Genomic DNA, 20706 nt, shown 5'->3' with positions numbered 1-20706 from the left:
CTTTAAACAATAAAATTAAATTTAAAAAATAAATAAATAAACAAACAAACATACATTTTAAAAAAATTCTCAAACTTCAATAAATATTTTAGAACTACCACCTATAAGTGGATGTGTATGTGAGATTAGATAGATAGATAGATAGATAGATAGATAGATACACAGACAGACATAGACAGGGATGGTATCTCATGAAAGGTACCTGTAAACCAGTGGTTCTCGATCAGGGACAATCTTGTCACCCAGAGGACATTGAGTGACATCTGTAGGTTTTTTTACTTTCATAACGAGGACTGGAGAGCTATTAACATCTAATGGGTTGAGGCCAGATATGCTGCTCAACATCCTGCCATCCACAGAAGAACCTCCCAAAAGCATTAACCAGCCCAAAATGTCAATTGTGCTGATTGAGAAACCCTGCTGTGGAAGTTATAAAGTTAAGGAAGCTACAATTCCTGTCTTCAAGGAACTAGCAATGTAGGATAGAATTAATGCCACTATCTTTATCATTGATAATAATGCACATTTATTGAGCACTTACTATGTGCCAAGCACTGCTTGGTACTCTATGGGTTACCTCGTTGAATCTTCCCCACGATCCTATGCAGTGGGTATTTTTTATCCCATGACACTGATGCTCAGGAATAGCATACCCTATGACCTCTACATTTTCCTATATGATGATGATTAGGGTGTGGGTGCAGGACAGTCGAGCTGGGAATTCAAAGTTGGGCTCTGCAACCTAACGGTTTTTGGTTCAAATCCCAACTCTGCCACTTTGGGGTTGCAAGGCCTTGCACAAACCCAAGAAAGGTACCGAAGAGGCTCATAGGAGCGAGGTCACGGAGGAAAGGAAAACCAGGTAGTTGAGGGAAGGTAACTTCTATCTGTGACTGGCTATGTGCAGTGCTGGGAGGGCAAGTCTAAGCCTGAGCCCAGGACAGCCTGGGTACTGAAGAATATCCACAGCCAGGTTAGTCCACAGCCACCCCCAGAAACAGCTCAGCCCACACTCTTCCTCCATTACTTGGTGGCTCAAGGGTGGTAATTAAATAGGAAACAGCACAGACTTGAGAGGCTCAGGCTGGCTCATGCTCCAGGCTCGAAGAGATGCAGTACAATAAGGATGCTAATAAAAGAACATGCAGCCTGCCCACACATTGCTTGCCTACTCCTCCTGGCCACATCTCTGATCCACAGCCAGTTATCCCCATGGAGAGAAAAGGCACTTCTGAGCAGCGCTGCATGCAGCCACCCACCCACACAGCAGTGCTGTCTCTGCGAGCACGAAGACGAGTTTGGGTTTTCCTTTTCTCCCAGCTTCTATTTTCTAGAAAAATTTACTCTGAAATTGACATCTCTTCCTGATACACATCTGCTTTATAATTATAGAGGCCCAGGGAGTATTAATAGAGGTAATGGCATATGACACAGAGGGAAGGCTGGGCTTCGTTGTTACTGCTGCAGCAGGAAGAATGTTTTTATTTTTTTAAATGTGTTAGATGTGACCGAAAAATTGCTTTACATGGAACTTCAACATTTAAGTAAAAATGATAAAATGCAGTTTTCCCAATGTCTATAAATAATCCACATAACTCCAAAAACACCCTTAATAAAGCTATTAACAGAATACTTCATATCAAAAGAGTATACAATCTGTACTTCCATTCTAAAAGCAAGTACATGTGTTAAGTACTTCCTAATCACTACTGTAATGATTGAGATCATGCTTAAGCATCATGCCTCCATTTATTTCCTTAGGAAGAAGACCCCATGACTGCAGAAGATGCCACCAATTCACAGATCACACATGTCACAAATCACAGATATGCGTGAGCTAACCAAGAATGGGTACTGGAGGCTAAAATAAGGGACTCAAAATTAGCTCAGCTGAGGGCCCTTCTTAATTGTGGCCAATGGCACTAAAAATACATGTCATTGCAAGATGTAGCACGGTGCAAAGAATAAAAAACTCATCAGCATTCTGCTCCCAAAATATACTGGCTTTTAAGATTGGGCATTCTGAAATTTATGAACTAACTTTATAAACCCCTTTTAACATACACAGTGGTGTCCATCATGAACACTTGGAAATATCAAAAATACTGCTGTTCTAAGGAGTTTCAGAGTCTAGCTGGCTTTGGAGCACACCCTACCCAAACATAGACAGACACACACACACACACACACACACACACACACACACACACAATCAGCAGTGGTCTCCAGTTGAATTAGAGCATTTGCTTTGGAATGATTAGCATATAATTCAAGAATCAGTTATTAAAAATCATGTTATTAATAAAAACATAGCATCTCCAATACAGTCCACACCTCTAAGCCAGTGCCTAGCTTTGCAGGCTAATTTCATTGACATACCTGCACCTCTTGTCTGGATGGCTGCAGTAACCCAAGTTACTTCCCTGATTCTAACTCTTGTTGCTCTACTATCCACCACACAACATCACAGGGACCCTTTGTGAAATAAGAACTGGCTATTCCACATCCCTCCTCAAAATCCTGCAAAGGCTTCCTGCTCATTGCAATTACAGGTGCTCCTTGACTTGTGACGGGGTTACATCCCAATAAACCCATCACTAAGTTGAAAATATCATAAGTCAAAAATGCATTTACGACACCTAACCTACTGAACATTATAGCTTAGCCTAGCCTACTTAACATGCTCAGAACACAGTATCCAAAAGAAACAATGGGTATTGGTTGTTTATCCCGTGACTGTATGGCTGACAGGGAGCTACAGTTCACTGCTGCTACCCAGCATCATGAAAGAGTACTGTACCAGGAAAGACAAAAATTCAAGGTACAATATCTGCTTCTGCCCCATTTTAAAGTGGAAAAATCATAAGCCAGGGCCATCTGTAGAGCACAATCCAAATCTGAAGGCCCTGCCTACCGAAATCCAGACCACGCTCCCCATGCACCCTGAAGCTCAGGCCACCCGTCACTCCCCGTCATTCCCATCGAGGTTCTGATTTCTTCAGAGCCCCAACCACCATCTGAAATGTTCCAATTTATGAGCTTGTTTATCCTCTGCCTCCCCCAACAGAATGCTAGTTTCTTAAAGACAAGAACCTTTTCTGCCTTTTTCATAGTTAGGCCACAAGGCCTAGAACAATATATTTGTTGAGTGAATGAATGAATGAATGATGTGCCAAGAGCTTCTGTGCCCCAGGCCACCTCAGTTCAAAGGTCATGGTGGGACAAAGGAAAACAAAACAAACAGTGCCTTCCTTGCAGGCTGGCATGAGTACTGTTGCTGGCCCTTGCCCAAGAGGTGCCCAATATTAGTTCTGGGACAGCAATGCCACAATTACATGCACACTTGCCACACTCAAGCACCGTTAAGTGGAGGAAGTGCGTGACATCAGACTGGCCTGTCCTCCTTCCCCGGTGCCGACTTTCAGACCCGACTTGAAATGGATCCTATCAGAAGCCTCGAGCATGTTTTACTGACACACCACAGACTCCATTCAGAATAGAAAACTGAATGGAGGTATTACGACATCTGTCAGGCACCCCACATGGAGTCTGCTTCTCTCAATGGGCAGAAACCAGCAAGATGTCTTTATAAAGTGGAAGCAGGAAAGACCAGAAAGCTGAAAGCACCCTTAAGCCCATCCTCACCCCTCAATAACAAACATAAAATGAACACTCACCTGCTCCAGGTGCTAGCAACTGTATGCTCCCCACAACAAACCTAACAGACAGGCGCTATTATAACCCCCACTTACACTTAAGGGAGCCACTTAAGGGAGCTGTGGCTGAGAGAAGTTAAATGCCTCGTTCACACAGCTAGCAAGGGTGGAGCTTAGATATGAGCTCTTATCTCTCTGACTCCAAAGCCTGTGCTATATAGCTCATTCAAAAAAATAAAGAGTGCTTATATCAGCTCTAAAGTTACACGCTGAAAAAGTTGGCCATCCTCTGCCACATCAAAGTGCATGAAACGTAAGAAGTTTCACGCTTATTGATCACCACTTTTCTTATCTGTAAAACAATGGGTTGTTATTGGGATGAAATGAGGATGCCTGTCATTTGCAATAGCATCTGGTACAGAGTGAATTCTCAGTGAAGTCAGCTCTTTCGCCTTTGTTATTTTTAGGCAACTCTGTAGGTTCTGCATAATCTAGTACAGTCATAACCATTAGAAGCAGGGTCTAAGTCTTAGATCTGTTACTACCTACAAAACTTCAGAAAAATAACATTGCTGAGCCTTAGTCTCCTCATCTGTAAAATGGAGCTAATACCAGCTGCCTCATAGATTTACGGTGAGGACTTAATGAGATAATGCATGTAAGGCACTCAGCATAGTTCTGGGCACACAGGAAGTACTCAATAGATGACAGTTTCCATTAGCGGTTGAATAAACTGTGCAGAAGAAAATGGTATAATCCCTGGCCACTTTAGTCTAATTCAATTTGACAAATGTTCACTGAAGACCTGCCAGGGGCAAGGCACAAGGTAGAAAACACAGTCACTGTCCTCGAAGAGCATGAGCAGCTTGGCCAGACACAGGGGACAAGAAGGAATGAGGACTGAAAGGCAGGCTGGGTCTTGGCATAGACCAGGCTCGAATACCAAGTCCAGGAGTGGCCGTTAACTCTGTGCGCACTGTCATACTACTGAAGGTCTGAGCAGGAGAATGACATCATCCAACCTGTGATTTGGAAGAATTCCATCTTCTGTGGAGAATGGGTTAGAGCCAGGAAAACTGGAAGCTGAGGAATCAGTTAGGCTACTGCATTAGTCCAAGCAAAAGTGTCAGGGGGGGGGCGGGGTGTGAGGACAGAAAGATGGGCACAAATACAAGTGTCATCCTCGAGGCACAACATAGAGGTCTTGGCAACTGATGGGATGCGGGCGGAGGCGGAAAGAGTTTCAGATGACTCCGTTTTCTTATCTTAGAAGGGCAGGGAAAGTGGTAGTTTCTGAAATGAAATGAAGAAGCCACAACTAGCACCTAGTGGCTTACTGAGTGTGTCCGTGTTGGGAGGGAACAGAGGACAGAGATGGTGAGGAACTGGTAGAATATCCTGGCTGGGAGGAAGGGCACAGGGCAAGGAGAGTTAGCATCAAGGAACTGAATGAGATCACCAAGAACAGGCTAAAAAGAGCACTGAGGAGGGAACTTCAGAGAACGGTGTGCACGTTTTAAGGCCCTGGAACAGAAGACCAGCCACAGGAGTGAGAACGGCAGAGGGTTAGAAGGAAAGCCAAGTTTGCAGAAGAAAGTAGAAAATTTCAAGACAAATGTGGCAGTTAACGGTATCTAGTGGTGAGGTGGAATCGTCGCTTCTGGGACAGTCATTTCCATAGAGGTGCAGAGGTTGAGAAGACGTTGTACGCTATTCTTTCTAGAAGCCTGTCAGAGAAAAGAAGGAGAGTGAGGTCAGGAGACAAGAGATAAGAGAAACAGAGAGAACAGAGAGAAATTCATTTAGGTAAAGGAAGAGTTGCCAAACTGGCGCACAGCTTGGGAACATACAGCTCCATTTAGTCAATTACTGTCTTCTTAGGGGATCCGAGGCAACCGTGCAAATTAGCATGTGTAGGCCAGCAAAAAAAACACTTGACAGATCTTCTAGAGCCTAATCTTTGGGACTGGGCTGGGATGGTTTGGATCCGCTTTCCTGAAGGTATCTTTAAGACAAGTGAGAAGGCGGCAGAACGGCCCTGCCAGGCCTGCAAGGCAAGCACGCATGGTCTAAATAGAGAACAGAATAAGGCAAGCAGAACAAGATGTGCTCGACTAAGAGAAGGAAGAACTGAATGATCAAGAATAGAGAACCCAACACAACCGAGGGGAACGTTAGACATCTGGTCCAGATAACGGCAGAATGGAAACCATGCAGGACACAGAGAAACCATGGGCAGGAGCCAGTTACGTTTTTTTAACCTATTTGGGAAGTACAGGGGATGCATACCTTCATGTACCACAACAGATTCTGTCATTGTTGCTGACTAAAGAAAAAATCAAAACACAGATGAGGTTCTTTGCAATGGGGATCTGGGCTGGACATGGAAAGGAAAACCATTTTTAAGAGAATATTCCCAAGTATTTCAGTAAAAAGGAAGTAGGACTGATTGGAGAGTTCAGGCTATCCTTCACTAGAATAAGCAATCCCAGGATAGATGACAGGCGGCAGCGTGGAAGTATAAAATGTAGGTTTGAATAGACACGGATCATAGAGTCATCAACAAATGGAGAGCTGCAACCATAAAAATGATTTGGATCGATTCACCAAATGCTTATTGAGCAACTTGTATATGATCAGCCTGCAGATAGGGTGGAGAGCAAGGTCAATGCAGCTCCCTGTCCTTGCCAACCTTAGACCCTAGCAAATAAGAACTCTCAGGGAGAGAGTACATACGCATGTGTTGATGAACACACACACACACACACACACACACACACGATAAGAGTGTCTTAAATGAGAAGAGGAAGAAATCAATCAGAAAAATCCCGGAGCTACACAGTCCACCTACTCAATAAACTCACAGAGATTGAAAACAAAGTCATTTGGCATTTAGGTCGCTTGTTAATTCTCATCCGACCCTGCCCCAAACCCATTCCTTGTCATTCTCCACGTCGACAAGCATGTGAATCTGCCTGGGTTCAAGTCCCAGCTGAGCAACTCGGAGCTGTGTGGCCTTGGGCAAGTTACTGACTCGCTCTGTGCCCAGGTTCCTCACATGTAAACTGGGGATGATGATGGTACCTTCCTTGCGGGCTGCTGTGCAGTTTAAATGAGTTGATCTGTATAAAGTGCTTAGAACAGAGCCTGGTACAGAGCTGGCACCCTGTAAGGATGAGCTGTTGTTATCACTCTGCCTACCTGAAATCCTGTCTACATCCCTCTCCACTCATCCAAATCATTGTCTCTTAAAAAGCCAAGCCAAATATTTCACCTTCCACCCATACGCTTCTAAATTCAGTTCCAGCACACATTTTGTGCCGGTTTGCCATGCCCAGCGCTCCAGTAAGAGCGGATGAATGAGACCCAGCCCTGCCCTGTGATCACAGCTGACGAGGGAAAATGGACAGACATTCCAACGATGATCATCACTGTAATTTGGCAAGAACTGTGACTGGCATTACCCACTAAGTGTCCCGTCCTGGGCTGCCTGGCTCTCCTGCCACTCCAATTTGTACCAAGATATCTGCAGCAAAGGTGTTTGCCTGGTGCTCCCTGAATTGTTTCACACACATATACTTTCACTTGTACAACCTGATGGAAAGGAACCCGTTCTGGGCCTGGGCCTTCTAATTCTATCCCCCATCCACTCCACCCCAACCACCACCCTCTACCTACAGGTACTGGCAACTGCCTACTAATTTGTGGTTGGTCAGGACGTTCAAACTTCTCTAGCAGAAAGTTCCCAGGGCCTGGGAAGCTGGGTTTCTGGTCTGGTATGACTTTTGACTTTTAATTATTGCTGAGTTCTTCCCATCACCACTTGGCATGAACAGGACACTGCATTTACAGAACAGAGTATCAGTAGTAACAAAAGTAATAGAAGTGAACGTTTATTGAGACTCTTCCACATGCCAGGTACTAGATCAAGTGTTTTAAATGCTTCACAGAATCTTCCCAACAGCCCCAAGAGGAGGTGGTATCATTACCCCACTTTGCAGTGGAGGAAACTGACATGCAGAGGCCCCCGTGGAGCAAGGAAGAGGCACCGAAAACTGGTTCTCTAAGAACCTGGGGAAGCAATATGGCAGCCCCTCTTCATTCCCCCCGTGTTTGGATGGCTGGCTCCAAAACGAAATTTCAGACCCACCCAAAAGGAAAGGGGAAAGCCCTGAGCCAAAAGAAAGAGTAAGCCCCTTCCTAAACAGCCTCCTCAGACACTGGCATCCCTGAGTCCAGTCCCACTGAGTTCCCAGCGCTCCTCTACAATTCCCAGCTTCTCTAACAGCACACAACTGGCCTGTAGAAACTATACAAACTACAGAACCAACTGGCTTTTTCCTTCTAGAGTTGATGCTGAAGGTTTGCAGAGATGCACAGATCCAGCAAGAGCTTCAACAAGGCAGTGCCTCCAACCTCGGAGAAAGGAGAAGGGCCCTAAGGAAATGGACCCGCACTGACGGGGGAGGGAAGAGGGCCGGACCCGCTTTATTTTGAAACCTTTAACACACCGATTTCTGTTAACACCCTACTATTGTGAAATCCAAGCAAATAGAAGCTCACAGAAACCACCAGGCATGCAGAGCTTGGGGACTTGGTTTGGGTTATTGTTGATTAAAAAGAAAAAGGGGATACTTACCCACTCTCCAGCACTAACCAACTTTGCCATAATCCCACCAAAGACAACCAAAACTAGTTCTGTAGACTCTCTCCTACTCCCTCCAACTCAAGCTGCAAGGAACTCCCACGAAGACTCTGACAGAGAATGCTGAAATCGAGAGCTGTATTAAACCTTAAAAGAATGATGCGCTCAGTCGCTGGCTTAGAAATAGTCTGGGGGCCCGAAAAGGGATCCTAAAAAACAGTCGCGACAAAGTCATCGCACTGCCAGAGTCTCCGTGAAAATTCCTCATTCATTCAGCCCCACCTCTGAACATTTCATTCAGCTCACTGGCAGCAGACCTGGGGTCAATTTACCCAGCGCAGTAGAGCAACATCTGCACTTTCCTCGGTGGTGTGAAGAGTGAGTAACAGCACAGGTAATCAATGTGTGTAAATAAAAACCTGTGATGCTGGAAACAGGGAGGGGAGGAGGAGAAACTCAGGAAGAAACACCAGTCCCTGGAGGCGATGGTGGTGCCCCCAGAAAATGCCTCCCCCCACCTCCAACTGAATTTTGTAAATATATATCAACAAACCTGCAGGGGATTCTAAGTAACTCCATCATTGAATCTCTTTTATTGAATTTCTAAATAATAACAATCCAATATGTCCAGGGTCACCTACATCCAACAGGTGGAATGAATTCCTAAAATGATGTTATAGGTTTTACCTGTAGGGCTGCCCATGGCAGTATAGTCCGAAGGCAAAATCACATTAAAAGACATAAGATGAAAGAAAATTCTTTCTGATTCCAACCATGAATTGGTATGGAAAAGGCAATGAAGTTTCCCCAAAGACAGGTACTATGATTCCATCTTCCAAATAAGAAATACAGCCTTTTGTTTGCATGGACTTTTTTTATTTTAAGAGAATCTTATTAAGCATTCTGTTGGGGCAGGAACAGAAGCTCATTCTATGCTCTAGAGATATAGTTTGAACGACCAAAGGTAAGATAGCATATCTTCAGATACAGTCAGCAATATAAACACAATCTGGGGAAAAGGATCACGGGAAAATTAAATCAACAAATATTCGTCGAGGGCCTGGGCCTTAGCCCTGAGATGCCCTGACAGAGAGCTCCCTTAACTGAGCTTTCGGTGAAAAATGGGAAGATGCAATTACGGTCTTCCTGAAAAATAAGCAATTAATCACACCCTGCTTCAGATTAATTGCTGTGTGCCTAAGATCCCCCGTATCATTCTGCCTTTGCCCCTAAAATCTAATTCCCTCAAGTCCTCTCTGGTTTTTCAGATCACTGATTAGCACCCTAAGCAAGCTTCGTTCTGACCTGGCCAGCCCACTACTGACCAGCACTAGAACTCTCCGCACGCCTCCTTCCAGTCCGATTTGTGACCTTCAGTGTGCTGCATGTGTCAAGGTTAAGCTGCCCAGGAACCATGCATCCTTCAGTATCGGGCCTCCACGTCTGCCCTGGCTGTGAAGCCAGTGCAAAAGCTCGCAGCCCTGCTGGGCCATTTCAAATCCATCTGAGGGCACATTCAACAGCTAGTTCGCTTTCTGCCTCTCCTCCCATCGTCAGATCCCTTTGGGGTTGCTGAGAAAATTTAGCCAGAAAGGCACAGCCAACACTTACCGAAATCCAACCCCAAATTTTAAGCCTAGCACCCAGGCAGGGAGGAAGAAGGACCACTTCAGTGCCTTTCTAAATAAAAATCTGTCTCAAATTCAATTGCAGCCCTCAACCCTATCTCATGTCAAGTACCCAATTCCCCACAACAGTCTGAAATCTTTTCAGGAACATTACTGTCAAAATAGCACCCAAGGGGAGACACCACACCATCCAAGAACCAACATGATATCCCTTCAAATTGATGTCTAAGCTACAAGCACAACAAATCGGAATGAATGTTGCCAGGGAGAAAATCAAATTCTGCTCGTCTCCTAAGTGGGCAGCAACTACCTACCCAACATTACCCTGAGAGCCTCCAAGTGAGGAGCCAGGGCCGGTCCAGGAACTGCCTGGGAACTCCGCCTCTGAACACAGACTGTCATCGGATCATGAGAGCAAAGCGAGACACTGAGCTCCTGCATCCACAGAGGCTACTGCATTTTAGACAAATTCCAGGGGGCGGAACCCAGGACACTCCCGTCCCAACTGCCACGCTACTGCGTTTCTCATTAGCTTTTTAAAAAACGAAGAAAGACCTCTCATGTCAAGAGGTGGACAGTAATATGTACACTTCCATTTTCTAGTCTCCTGGTCGGTTTGGTTTTTCCCCTGTGAAGCCCAGGTTCTGGAAATCAGTGACTCGCTGCATCACACTCCCTCCCTCCTGGTGGCTCATGGTAGCGGGCTTTCTCTGGCTGCCAGCGCTCTGCCAGCGCCCTGATCTTCAGCAGACTCGAGCGGAGCCGAGCACAGCTCTGTGAGAGCTCCGGCACAGCCACTTGAAGCTCTGACAGCTAAACCCATCAGGAAACCCTGAGACACAGTTTTTAGGTTTTTTTCAGTACAGCCAAGATAGCAACCTCCATCTACCCGCCTGAGAGATGGAGACCTAGGTGGACAGATACATAGATGGACAGCTCATCTTAGCCCTGCACATTTCTCCTTCCACCACGGATCTGCACTGCTAGATGTTTCCCACTATCTCCTCCCTCTAAAGAAGACCAAAGACTAGAAAACTAACCCAAAGTACCCAATTGACAATTATGATGCTGCAGACAGGAAGAGGTACCTTAAACAGAGCAAAATGAAAATATTAACAGTCAACCCCTCCCAAGCCCAAACAGGTAAATTGCTTTCCCAATGCAGGCTGGTTAACAGCTTCCCCCCACCACACTCCCACCACCCGACCACCACCACCTTGGGTCTCTGTGGGTCTTGCATCAATGCAGGTCCCTTAGAAAGTCAAATTCTCACTTACTCAGATCTACCAAGAATCCCCAGTGCCTTGCTATATGAAAACCCCACAAACGGCAGTTCTTCGCCCGAGAAGCCTGAGGGGTTCAGCTGGCACGGAGAGGATGAAACCCACGAATTCTTCTCTGGTTCATCAAAATTGGAGGTGTCATCATCAGACTTGAGGGTGGGAACGAAGGGGGGAGGAGCTGGTTAAAGAAAAACAAGAAGAAGGTGGGGAGAGAGAGAAATTCAGCCAGATTGCACACTGTTGCGGAGAAAATCCTGACTCCCTCAGCGTTTGCGATGGCACTGCAGCGCCTGCTTTCAATCTAGCTCGCACAGGCAGCCCCTGCCTGGGCTGGCTCTTACAGCAACAAGAGATTAACCCCTTCTCTGCCAACATGGCCACCCACCCGCAGACAGGCTGCCTTCTCTGCTGGGATAAACTCAAACAGGTCACTTGGTGGAAAGAAAGCACTTGGGGAACTCATGTGAGCAAGCTGCTCATGGCTGATATCTCCAGAGAGCTTACACAGAGCATCGGCGGGGGGTGCCAGCATGCCCGATGACCTAAACCTATGCATTTCCTCTTCCAGACAGGTCTGCATTATTAATATTTAGTGCTATTCACTGAAATAAGGTTGAAATAAGATGGAATTTCGTGGATCAGCCGGAATGAGAGGGAGAAACAGGAAAGAGGATTTGGGAGGTATGTAACTCCTGTTAGGATAGCACTGCAGTCTTCCTCATTCATATCCAGATGAGTACACACGGAGCTCTTATTAACCACTTTTTTTTTAGTTAATTTTCCCTTCTCCCCAGCTCAAGCATGCCTCCCCCCGTCCCCAAACCCACCGCAGTTCAATCAGCATAATGAAACATGAGCCAAATAAAGTTCTTCCCCATGATTTACAGCACCCCTGCGCTGGCGGATGCACCGGATGCACCGAAGGACATCGGCGTCCTACCTCGTTAAGGCATGACTCCAGGCCAGGGGCATCTTACATCTTTCTCCACTCGCTGCAGACCTACTCAACTCTCTCGAAGTCAGGGAGGTGGAAACTCATCCATCCGTCACCAGGAGGCTGCCCATGGTGGTGGGCTCCCAGGGGTGCAGCCGGCCAGAAGCGTTACCATGGCTGCAGGCTGAAGCGTCTGAGGCAGCCTGGCCCAGCGAGTTGGCGAGCTGGGCATCACATCCCCCGCAGTGCAGGCTTCATGCTCCCCACTCTGTGCGTGCTCTGGCTGTAACCCCACCTGGCCGCCTGCGTGGCAGGGGCCAATGCTGATCTGAGTGACAGGGCAGCATGAGTCACTGCCGGAGCTGGCTACAGCGCCCCCTAGGACAGTTGTCATAGCCCTTCACAGTCCAGACTTGTTTAACTCCTTGTTTCCTGGACAAAGCCGTGTGCCAGATCTGATCAGCAGTCTGTTTTCTGTTTACAGACTCAAAAGACTCTGGCTGTTTCCAAAGTTCCCCAGTGACAACAACATCTGCAGCAGCACTGGGAAGTAAATGGAGCAGTGGAGGGATGTGGAGGGCGGAGGAGAGGAAGGGGGTCTGGCTGCTCCCAGGAAGTGCAAAAGAGCATTCTCAGAGCTGCAGGTGCATTGAGATGAGGTGGGAGATTGAAAATGTAAAATGTGCACTGCCAGGAAATTATTTAACACCTCTAAGCTCTCAAGAGAATTTAAATGTTCTCTGTTAGTATCGGAATCTACTCGCTTAATACTTTAAAAATTAGCTGATGGGGAAAAAATTACATTGAATGCTTCAGCCTACATCCCATGCATACTTCCATCAACACAGCTTCAAATCCAATCTGACTTCAATTACCCAATACCTTTCTTTAAGCAAAAAAAAAATTTTAATGAAGCTACATCTCATAAGAATCAAAAAGAGTTTTCCATCCTAAAATAAGGAAACTCAGATAAAGACAAGAAATGTATGAAGAGAGATTTGCAGAAGATAATAGCATGGAAGCATCGTGGTTATGGCACATACTTTGGGGATCTGAGTGGATTCAAGCTTTACCACTTAACAGCTCTGTGACCTTGGGAAAGTCACTTAACCTCTCTGAGCCTCACTTTCAATACAGAGATAACTTCCTCAAAGGGCTGCTGGGAGGTTTAAGTGAGAATAATTTGTATAAAATGTCTGTACAGTTCTCAAGACACAGTAAGCACTCCATAAAGACTGCCTACTATACTACTGTTGCTCATATGAGATACATGTTTATGACAGATGCTGCAGTTACTGAAGTCCAGTGAGATACAGCAGAATCTATGTTGAATATTCTTCTTTCCTGCACATGACACCAACACACTCATGCGGATGTTTGTGCTAATCATCTTATATCATTTAATTCCTAACAGAGGTTTAATACCCTTCCCACTATATCCTAATCCAGTGGTCGCCAACATTTCGGACCTTGCGGACCACCATTGGTCCACGGACCACCGGTTGGCGACCATTGTTCTAATCTATCTTTAGGAGACTAAGATAGAATTCCACTTCTGAGTGAGGAGTATGATTAATATAGGGGTAGAAATAATTATGATTTAGAAATTGCATACTATAAAATAAGAGTCCTCTTTAAAACTCCATCATGCTCAAAGGTAGCCCATCTGGTCAAGATTTAAAAAAGGGCCAGATAAGCTGCAATAGAAAGAAGTCACCATGAAATATACCCGCTGATAACATGTGAGATACTCACAGGACAGATTAAAAGCCAGGGATGTAAACCTCCAGACAGGTAGTAACTGAGTGCAACAGGAAACTGAAAAGAAGAGTCTCTGGGAATCACATGTGGGCAGGGAGAAGAGCCAACGTCTCAGGTCAAGAGAAGTGGGGACACTGGAAACTGAAAGTGATCGGGATGCTCACCCTTGATCAGGGCCCTTTAGGGGGAAAGACACAGGGTGACTACTAACTCTGTAAACCTGGGGAGAGTGTCTGCATTCACAGTGTCCTGAACGGTGTGGGAGCTACAGGGCAAGAAATGAGCATTGACACTGGTCCAGGATCACTGAGTCCTTAGGGTACTCACAGGCACAAGTGGAGAATAACTTGTAGGGACACTCTCACAATCCAGGACACACACACACACACACACACACACACACACAATCCCTACTGCAAATGAGTTCACAATAAAAAAGGAAAAACAATCAGCTACACATAACAAGGAAAAAGAGACCATCCAAACTATCATGAAGGAGCATCAACAGATATAATGGGAAAATCTGCCCTCCAAAAACTGCAGATAAAAGGACAATCTAAAATGGACCATAAAAAAATTTGTAATTTATTATCAAGGTAAATGAGTAAAAATTCTAATAAAAGAACAAAATACTCTGAAAAAGGACCAATCACATTTGAAAGGAAGCAAGTGAAACTTATAAAAATGAAAAGTATTATTACTGAATTTAAAGCTAAAAATTTATTGGATGCATTAAATAAAAGATTAGACACAGCTGAAGAGAAAATTAGTGAACTGGCAGTTACATCTAAAGACAACACATAGACTTACGCTTCTAAAATGTAACCTGTAGGCTGGCAACATCAGCATCGCGGGGGAGTTAGAAATGCAGAACCCCAGGCCCTGCCCCATGCCCAGGGAATCAGAAGCTGCATTCTAACAAGACGTGCAGGTGACTCATGAGCACGCTACAGTTGGAAACATGCTCCTAATGAATGCAACACACAGAGACAGAGAAGACATGAGAGGTCAAAGGACAGAGAATGACAAGGTTCAATACACATCTAATTGCAGCACCAGATGGAGTGAGCAGCAAACAATCAAAATCTAGATGCCATATTCTAAAAGGATCGTGTAAAATTTGGCCAAGTCTAAAGACCACCAAGTATGTGAGCACATCTATCTTGGGGAACTAATTCTCCTTTTCCTCGTCCATTATGGAAAATGGCCCTTGTTTGATCCTAATAAACTGTAATATTTTTTGCTTTAAAAAAGGTAGTAAGCCCTGGCTGGATGACTCAGTCCCATACACCAGAAGGTTGCAGGTTTGATCCCCAGTCAGGGAGTGTACAGGAAAGCAACCAATCGATGTTTCTCTCTCACATCTCTCCCTCCCTCCCCACCTCTCTCTACCTCTCTCCAGCCTCCTCTCTCTAAAATCAATAAGCATGTCCTCAGGTGAGAATTTTTTTAAAGTATTCATAGGTCATTGGATCTGTATCTATGTTGATGGAGTCTGAGAATATAGCATACTGCTAGGAACATAGTAGGTGCACAATAAATACTTACTGAACAGACATATAATTAAATGACTAGGAAATACCTCTTGCAAAGAGAGTACGTAGCCTAATACAGGCTGGGAGGAAGGACTTGATGTTTGAGTTAAATAAAGAGGCTCTAGGGCCTCTTTATTTAAGGTGGAGATTGTTCTGTCTGAAAAATATGTTAATGAGTACCTATATTATTTTCTGATACAGTATTACAAAATCATCACCTCCCCCCAACACACCCACCACAATCAATAATGACAAATAAGAAGCCACATATTAAGATCTATTTTTCATTGGCAAAAGCCACTAAGAAAAAATAGAAAAGTATGTTTTCCTACAAATTTTTAAGTAAATCAGCTTGTGCTTGAGGTCACATCAGGGCACTTTCTCCTTGGTGGCAGGGGCTATCCAAATAAGTTCTGAAGGGTTGTTTTTTTCCCTCCAGTTATATAAGATAGATGGCAAAACAAGGCTTTCAGAAACAAAGAGCTATTTTTAGAACTATAGTTAATCTCTTTCCTATAAATTCTCTTTTTTTTAAGTCCTGACATTCATTAGAAGCTTTGAGGGGGAAAAAATTTATTGCCTTCAAAAGTATTCAAAACATAGCCCTGGTCAGTTTGGCTAAGTGGTTAGAATGTCGGCCCTCGGATTGAAGGGTCATGGGCTTAATTCCAGTCCAGGGGACATACCTCATTGCAGGCTCAATCCCCAGCCCTGATGGGGGCATGTGCAGGAGGCAACCAATCAATTTGCCTCTCTCACATCCGTGTTTCTCTCTCTCTGTCTCTCTCCCTTCCCTCCACTCTCTCTAAAAATCAATGGAAAAATATCCCTGAGTGAAGATTAACAAAAAAACATACAAAAGATTTTCTAATTTTGTTGCTGTGTCTATCATCTGCTTTCCCCACTGGAACACCAGCTCCATGAGGGGAAAGACTGTGCTGTGTTCACCATGACACACCTCACACCTACAGCAGTACCTGGATGTCCTTGTTCCATGTTTAATATCTGGTTTGAAGGAAGGAATGAATAATAAGAGCCTTAGATGTGGGATAATTTCTTAGACCTAAAGGGTTATTTCATGCAATATGCCACTTTAGGAGACCCAATTTAGTCATGAAGAATTGACGCATAAAATCTATATATATAAAAGCATAATATGCAAATCGACAGGGTGGCAGAACGAAGGGTCGGCAGAACCACTGGTCGCTATGACGCACACTGACCACCAGGGGGCAAACGCTCAATGCAGGAGCTGCCCTCAGCCCGCAGGCCCCAATCGCTTGATGGGGAACGGGGAACCGGGGGTGGGTGATGGCGGATGCAGGTGGTGCCAGGCCAAGGCAGGTGCAAGGGCCCCGATTGCCCCGTCAGTCGCCCCATACACAGAGGGCGACCGGCGTCAGTGGTGGGGGCATGGGGCCAGCTGCCAGCAGCCGAGGAAGATTGGCCCTGATCACAGGCCAGGCCTAGGAACCCTACCCATGCACAATGTTTGTGCCCTGGGCCTCTAGTATGTAAATAAAAACACCTGAGCCTAGATATGGCTCATAAAACTCCTATGACTTTTAATCATCACTGTGGTCACAGACACTGGTGCTGAGTTGTGTGTGGCAGAGGTAGAAGATGAATAACAGCCAACGCAGTGTCATAAAGGACAATGGCACATAAATCAATATAATGAATCAGGACTGTGCCTAAAACATAGTGGGCATTCAATAATATTAAATCAAAAACATTTGCAACTTTATTCCATCTACCATGATGTGCTGCACCTTAAAAAGCACTGCTTAGCCCAGGCTGGGAGCTCAGTTGGTTAGAGCATCACCCCGGTACGCCAAGGTCATGGGTTCAATCCCCAGTCAGGGCACATGCAAGAATCAATCAATGAATGCATAAATAAGTGGAACAACAAGTCAATGTTTCTCTCTCTCTCTCTCTCTCTCTCTCTCTCTTTCTCTCTCCCCTCCCTTCTTCTCTCTCTAAAATCAATCAATAAATAAAAATTAAAAAACAACAACTACTTAGTCTGGCCATGTGGCTCAGTGGTTGAGCATCCACCTATGAAGCAGGAGGTCACTGTTCGATTCCCAGTCGGGACACATGCCCAGGTTGCGAGCTCAATCCCCAGTAGGGGCCGTGCAAGAGGCAGCCGATCAATGATTCTCTTTCATCATTGATGTTTCTACTATCTTTCCCTCTCCCTTCCTCTCCGAAATCAATAAAAATACATTAAAAAAAATACTTAACTAATTAAGTAGTTGCTATGTTCAAACCTATAAGGAAGACTACAAAAAAATAAGCTATCTTTCAGTTCCTTAAAATCTGAGGGGCCACTGGGATTGCACTTACCTGTGTTAAAAACACAGAACTGCAAAATAAGTGAAAGGGAAGCAATTTCTGTTGTTTAGAGGTCAGGATATAGGTGTGAATAGTCAAGAATACATCAGTGAAGTGAGAGCGAGTTTTGAAGACGGGGATACAGGACGTTTTGTGTGTTCCTGAAGGGAAGTGTCATGGAGGTGAATGAATCTCAAGAGTTGGTTAAAAGGTGTCTTCGTGGCTGAAGTGCGGGGAAAAGTGCTACTTTAGATAAGCCACAGAGCGGCTGCCCGAGAGGCTGTAGGTAATGAGGCTGCAAAGTCCGTGAAAGTGAAATGTTGGCTGAACCTCGAAAGGGGGGATCCTGGATTGGACTGACAGGAGGGATTATTAGAGAGAGTCTTAGAGTGCTGCGCTGGTGTCAGTTCCCGAGACTGATATGAATGTTTCCGCAGTGATAGCTGGAAGAGGTCGACGCCAGAAACCTCTAAAGGACAAGTCTACAATAGTCAACATGACAAATTCTATCCAAAGGAAGTGATAACAGAAACAGACATGGTGTGGGTTAACAGGAGATGGGCAACGGAAAGAAAAGGCAAAATGTAACAACTGATGCAAGGGCAGTATTTGTTATCATTTTAAAAATATCAATGACCAGCTCTAATTCCAAGAGAAAAGGGTTACGATAGAAAGAGCAAGCTAACCCAATATCAGAGGTCTCCTGAGAATGAACCAAGAGAATAAGTCAGGGGATAGGCAAATAGAGCTAATTACTAAATACACAGAAGTAACGGAGCCCATGAGAACAGGTTATATTCCTTACAGCCTCCAGGTGGGAGGCGATCAGATATAATTCATCCAAATGATACATTGTATAAGTTATTCAAAAAGAAGACAAATCATAACCAGTTTCCAATAGAGTTAAGTAAATTAAAAGTTATCCCATCTCTTGACTTCCCAAAAGAGTCATAAAAAGACTTTAGGGCAGTGGTTCTCAACCTTCCTAATGCCGAGACCCTTTAATACAGTTCCTCACGTTGTGGTGACCCCCAACAATAAAATTATTTTCGTTGCTACTTCGTAACTGTAATGTTGCTACTGTTATGAATCGTAATGTAAATATCTGATATGCAGGATGTATTTAGGCGACCCCTGTGAAAGGGTCGTTCGACCCCCAAAGGGGTCGCAACCGCTGCTTTAGGGCAATGTTGATTTGGCTGGTGATTTTCACAATGTAGCTTCACAGTAAATGAAAAGGAAGTTAGAGTCACTGGAGTATGCTTTCGTCAATCCATCGCCAGGTGCTAGGGTCTGGCTGCCAGCTGCTGAGCAGAGTTCCTCTCTGATGGCAAAGACGAGATCTCGAGGGGGTTGTGAGCTCTGTCTGAAACTCACCATTCTCAAAAGCCATGTCCCTACTGGGCTACTTACTAGCAAGTTCTTGGGTAACAACTTAGCTCCCCACAGAATTGTACGTCAGAGACACTTTCTCTCAGCTCTGGTGGCACTTGAACCAAATTTCGAACTCTTCCTTTTGCTTTGTTTCTCCCTTCCCTCTCAATCTAGGTGCTCAGTGGCCTGTGACACATCTACACAGGCTAGAAAACACTCCAAAGACAGACCTGTTCACACTGCAGCTGGTCATTTCTCTGCAAAGTGGGGTTTGGATAGATCTAGTTTGGGACCCAGGGGGAAGCCCCAGACTATACTTTAAACAAAAGCACATGAGCTGGTTCATCGGCTTCCATTCCCTAGAATCTGCTAACCCTCAGTCTCAACAACTGAATTACTTACAGCCAAGAACACACTGGATTTGATTCATTCTTTGCTGCCCTCAAGACTCTGTAGTATCCTTTCCTCCAACATTTTCAAATTTTATTTTTAAATTTTTTGCTATGAAAACTTTCACATGCTTAGAAGCAGTAAGGTAGAAAAATGAATTCCCATGTGCCCATCACCTTCCATTGCATCTCACCCCACCCCTACCTTGTCTGCATGCTTGTTGATTATTAAAGGCAAACCCCAGAGATCCTATCGTTTTGCCCATCATTACTGCAGGAGATATCTCTAAGCCAGGGTTTCCCAGCTGTTTTGTTGTAGGGGGCTGCCAGGTGTATTATAGGTTACCCGTATCCACAACCTAGACCCACTAATGCCAATAGCACCTCCCGTCATGACAACCAAAAATGCCTCCAGACATTTCTAAATGTCCCCTGGAGGGCAAAACTGCCCTCAGTTGAGAACCACTGCTCTAATACAAAAGGACTTACACGCGCGCACACACGCGCGCACACACAATACTGTCACACACCCAACAAAGTTAATAGCAACTCTTCAACATTTTCTAATACCATGTTTGTGTTAGACTTTCTCCAATTGTCCCAAAACTGTTTCTTTACAGTTGGTTTGTTTGAAGCAGGATCCAACCAAGGTTCATACACTGATTCAGCTGGTGTACCACCTAATCTATACCATTTAATGCTATTAATTGGTTTAAGAAACTGGATCACATGTCCCTATAAAATTTCCCACATTCTGCACTTGGTTGGCTGTATTCTTGTGACTCTTTAACATGTTTTCTGTCCTGCATGTCTCCTATAAACTGGCAGTTAAATCCAGGGCCTTCTGTATATTCATATTCAGTTCTTTTGGCAAGAATACTCCCCAGGGTGTGCTGGCTACATACTAGTGCATGATGTTAGAGGGCACAGGATGTCTGCTTGTGTCCCTTCTTGTGATGTTAAGAAAGACCCAATGAAAAGGATTCCAATGATATCGGCCTGATCCCTCCACCATAAAGGCCCCTCCAATCTTTCAATGAATGGTCACTGATGACCACTGCCTACAGCCATTATTTCATTAAGGGCTACAAAATGATGGTTTTCTAACTGTCATTCCTTCCGCAATTATTACCACATCAACAATTTGGTTACCCTAGAAGATAG

The 20706-nt window shown here is 44.8% G+C and overlaps 1 protein-coding gene across 4 annotated transcripts in view; it reads right to left on the bottom strand.

The window, feature by feature from the left end:
- The window catches only part of CIT (citron rho-interacting serine/threonine kinase), a 165700-nt gene that overhangs the window by 94350 nt on the left and 50644 nt on the right, over window positions 1-20706 (bottom strand). For all 4 annotated transcript variants that reach the window (XM_014537689.1, XM_005863774.2, XM_014537690.1 and 1 more), the window contains exon 9: window positions 11207-11390. In XM_014537689.1, coding sequence (XP_014393175.1) covers window positions 11207-11390 — 184 coding nt within the window. The remainder of the gene's footprint in view (window positions 1-11206; window positions 11391-20706) is intronic.

The sequence above is a fragment of the Myotis brandtii genome, unplaced genomic scaffold (assembly GCF_000412655.1).
Source record: "Myotis brandtii unplaced genomic scaffold, ASM41265v1 scaffold181, whole genome shotgun sequence".
Taxonomy (NCBI): Eukaryota; Metazoa; Chordata; class Mammalia; order Chiroptera; family Vespertilionidae; genus Myotis; species Myotis brandtii.
This window is presented reverse-complemented; position numbering and strand designations above follow the sequence as displayed.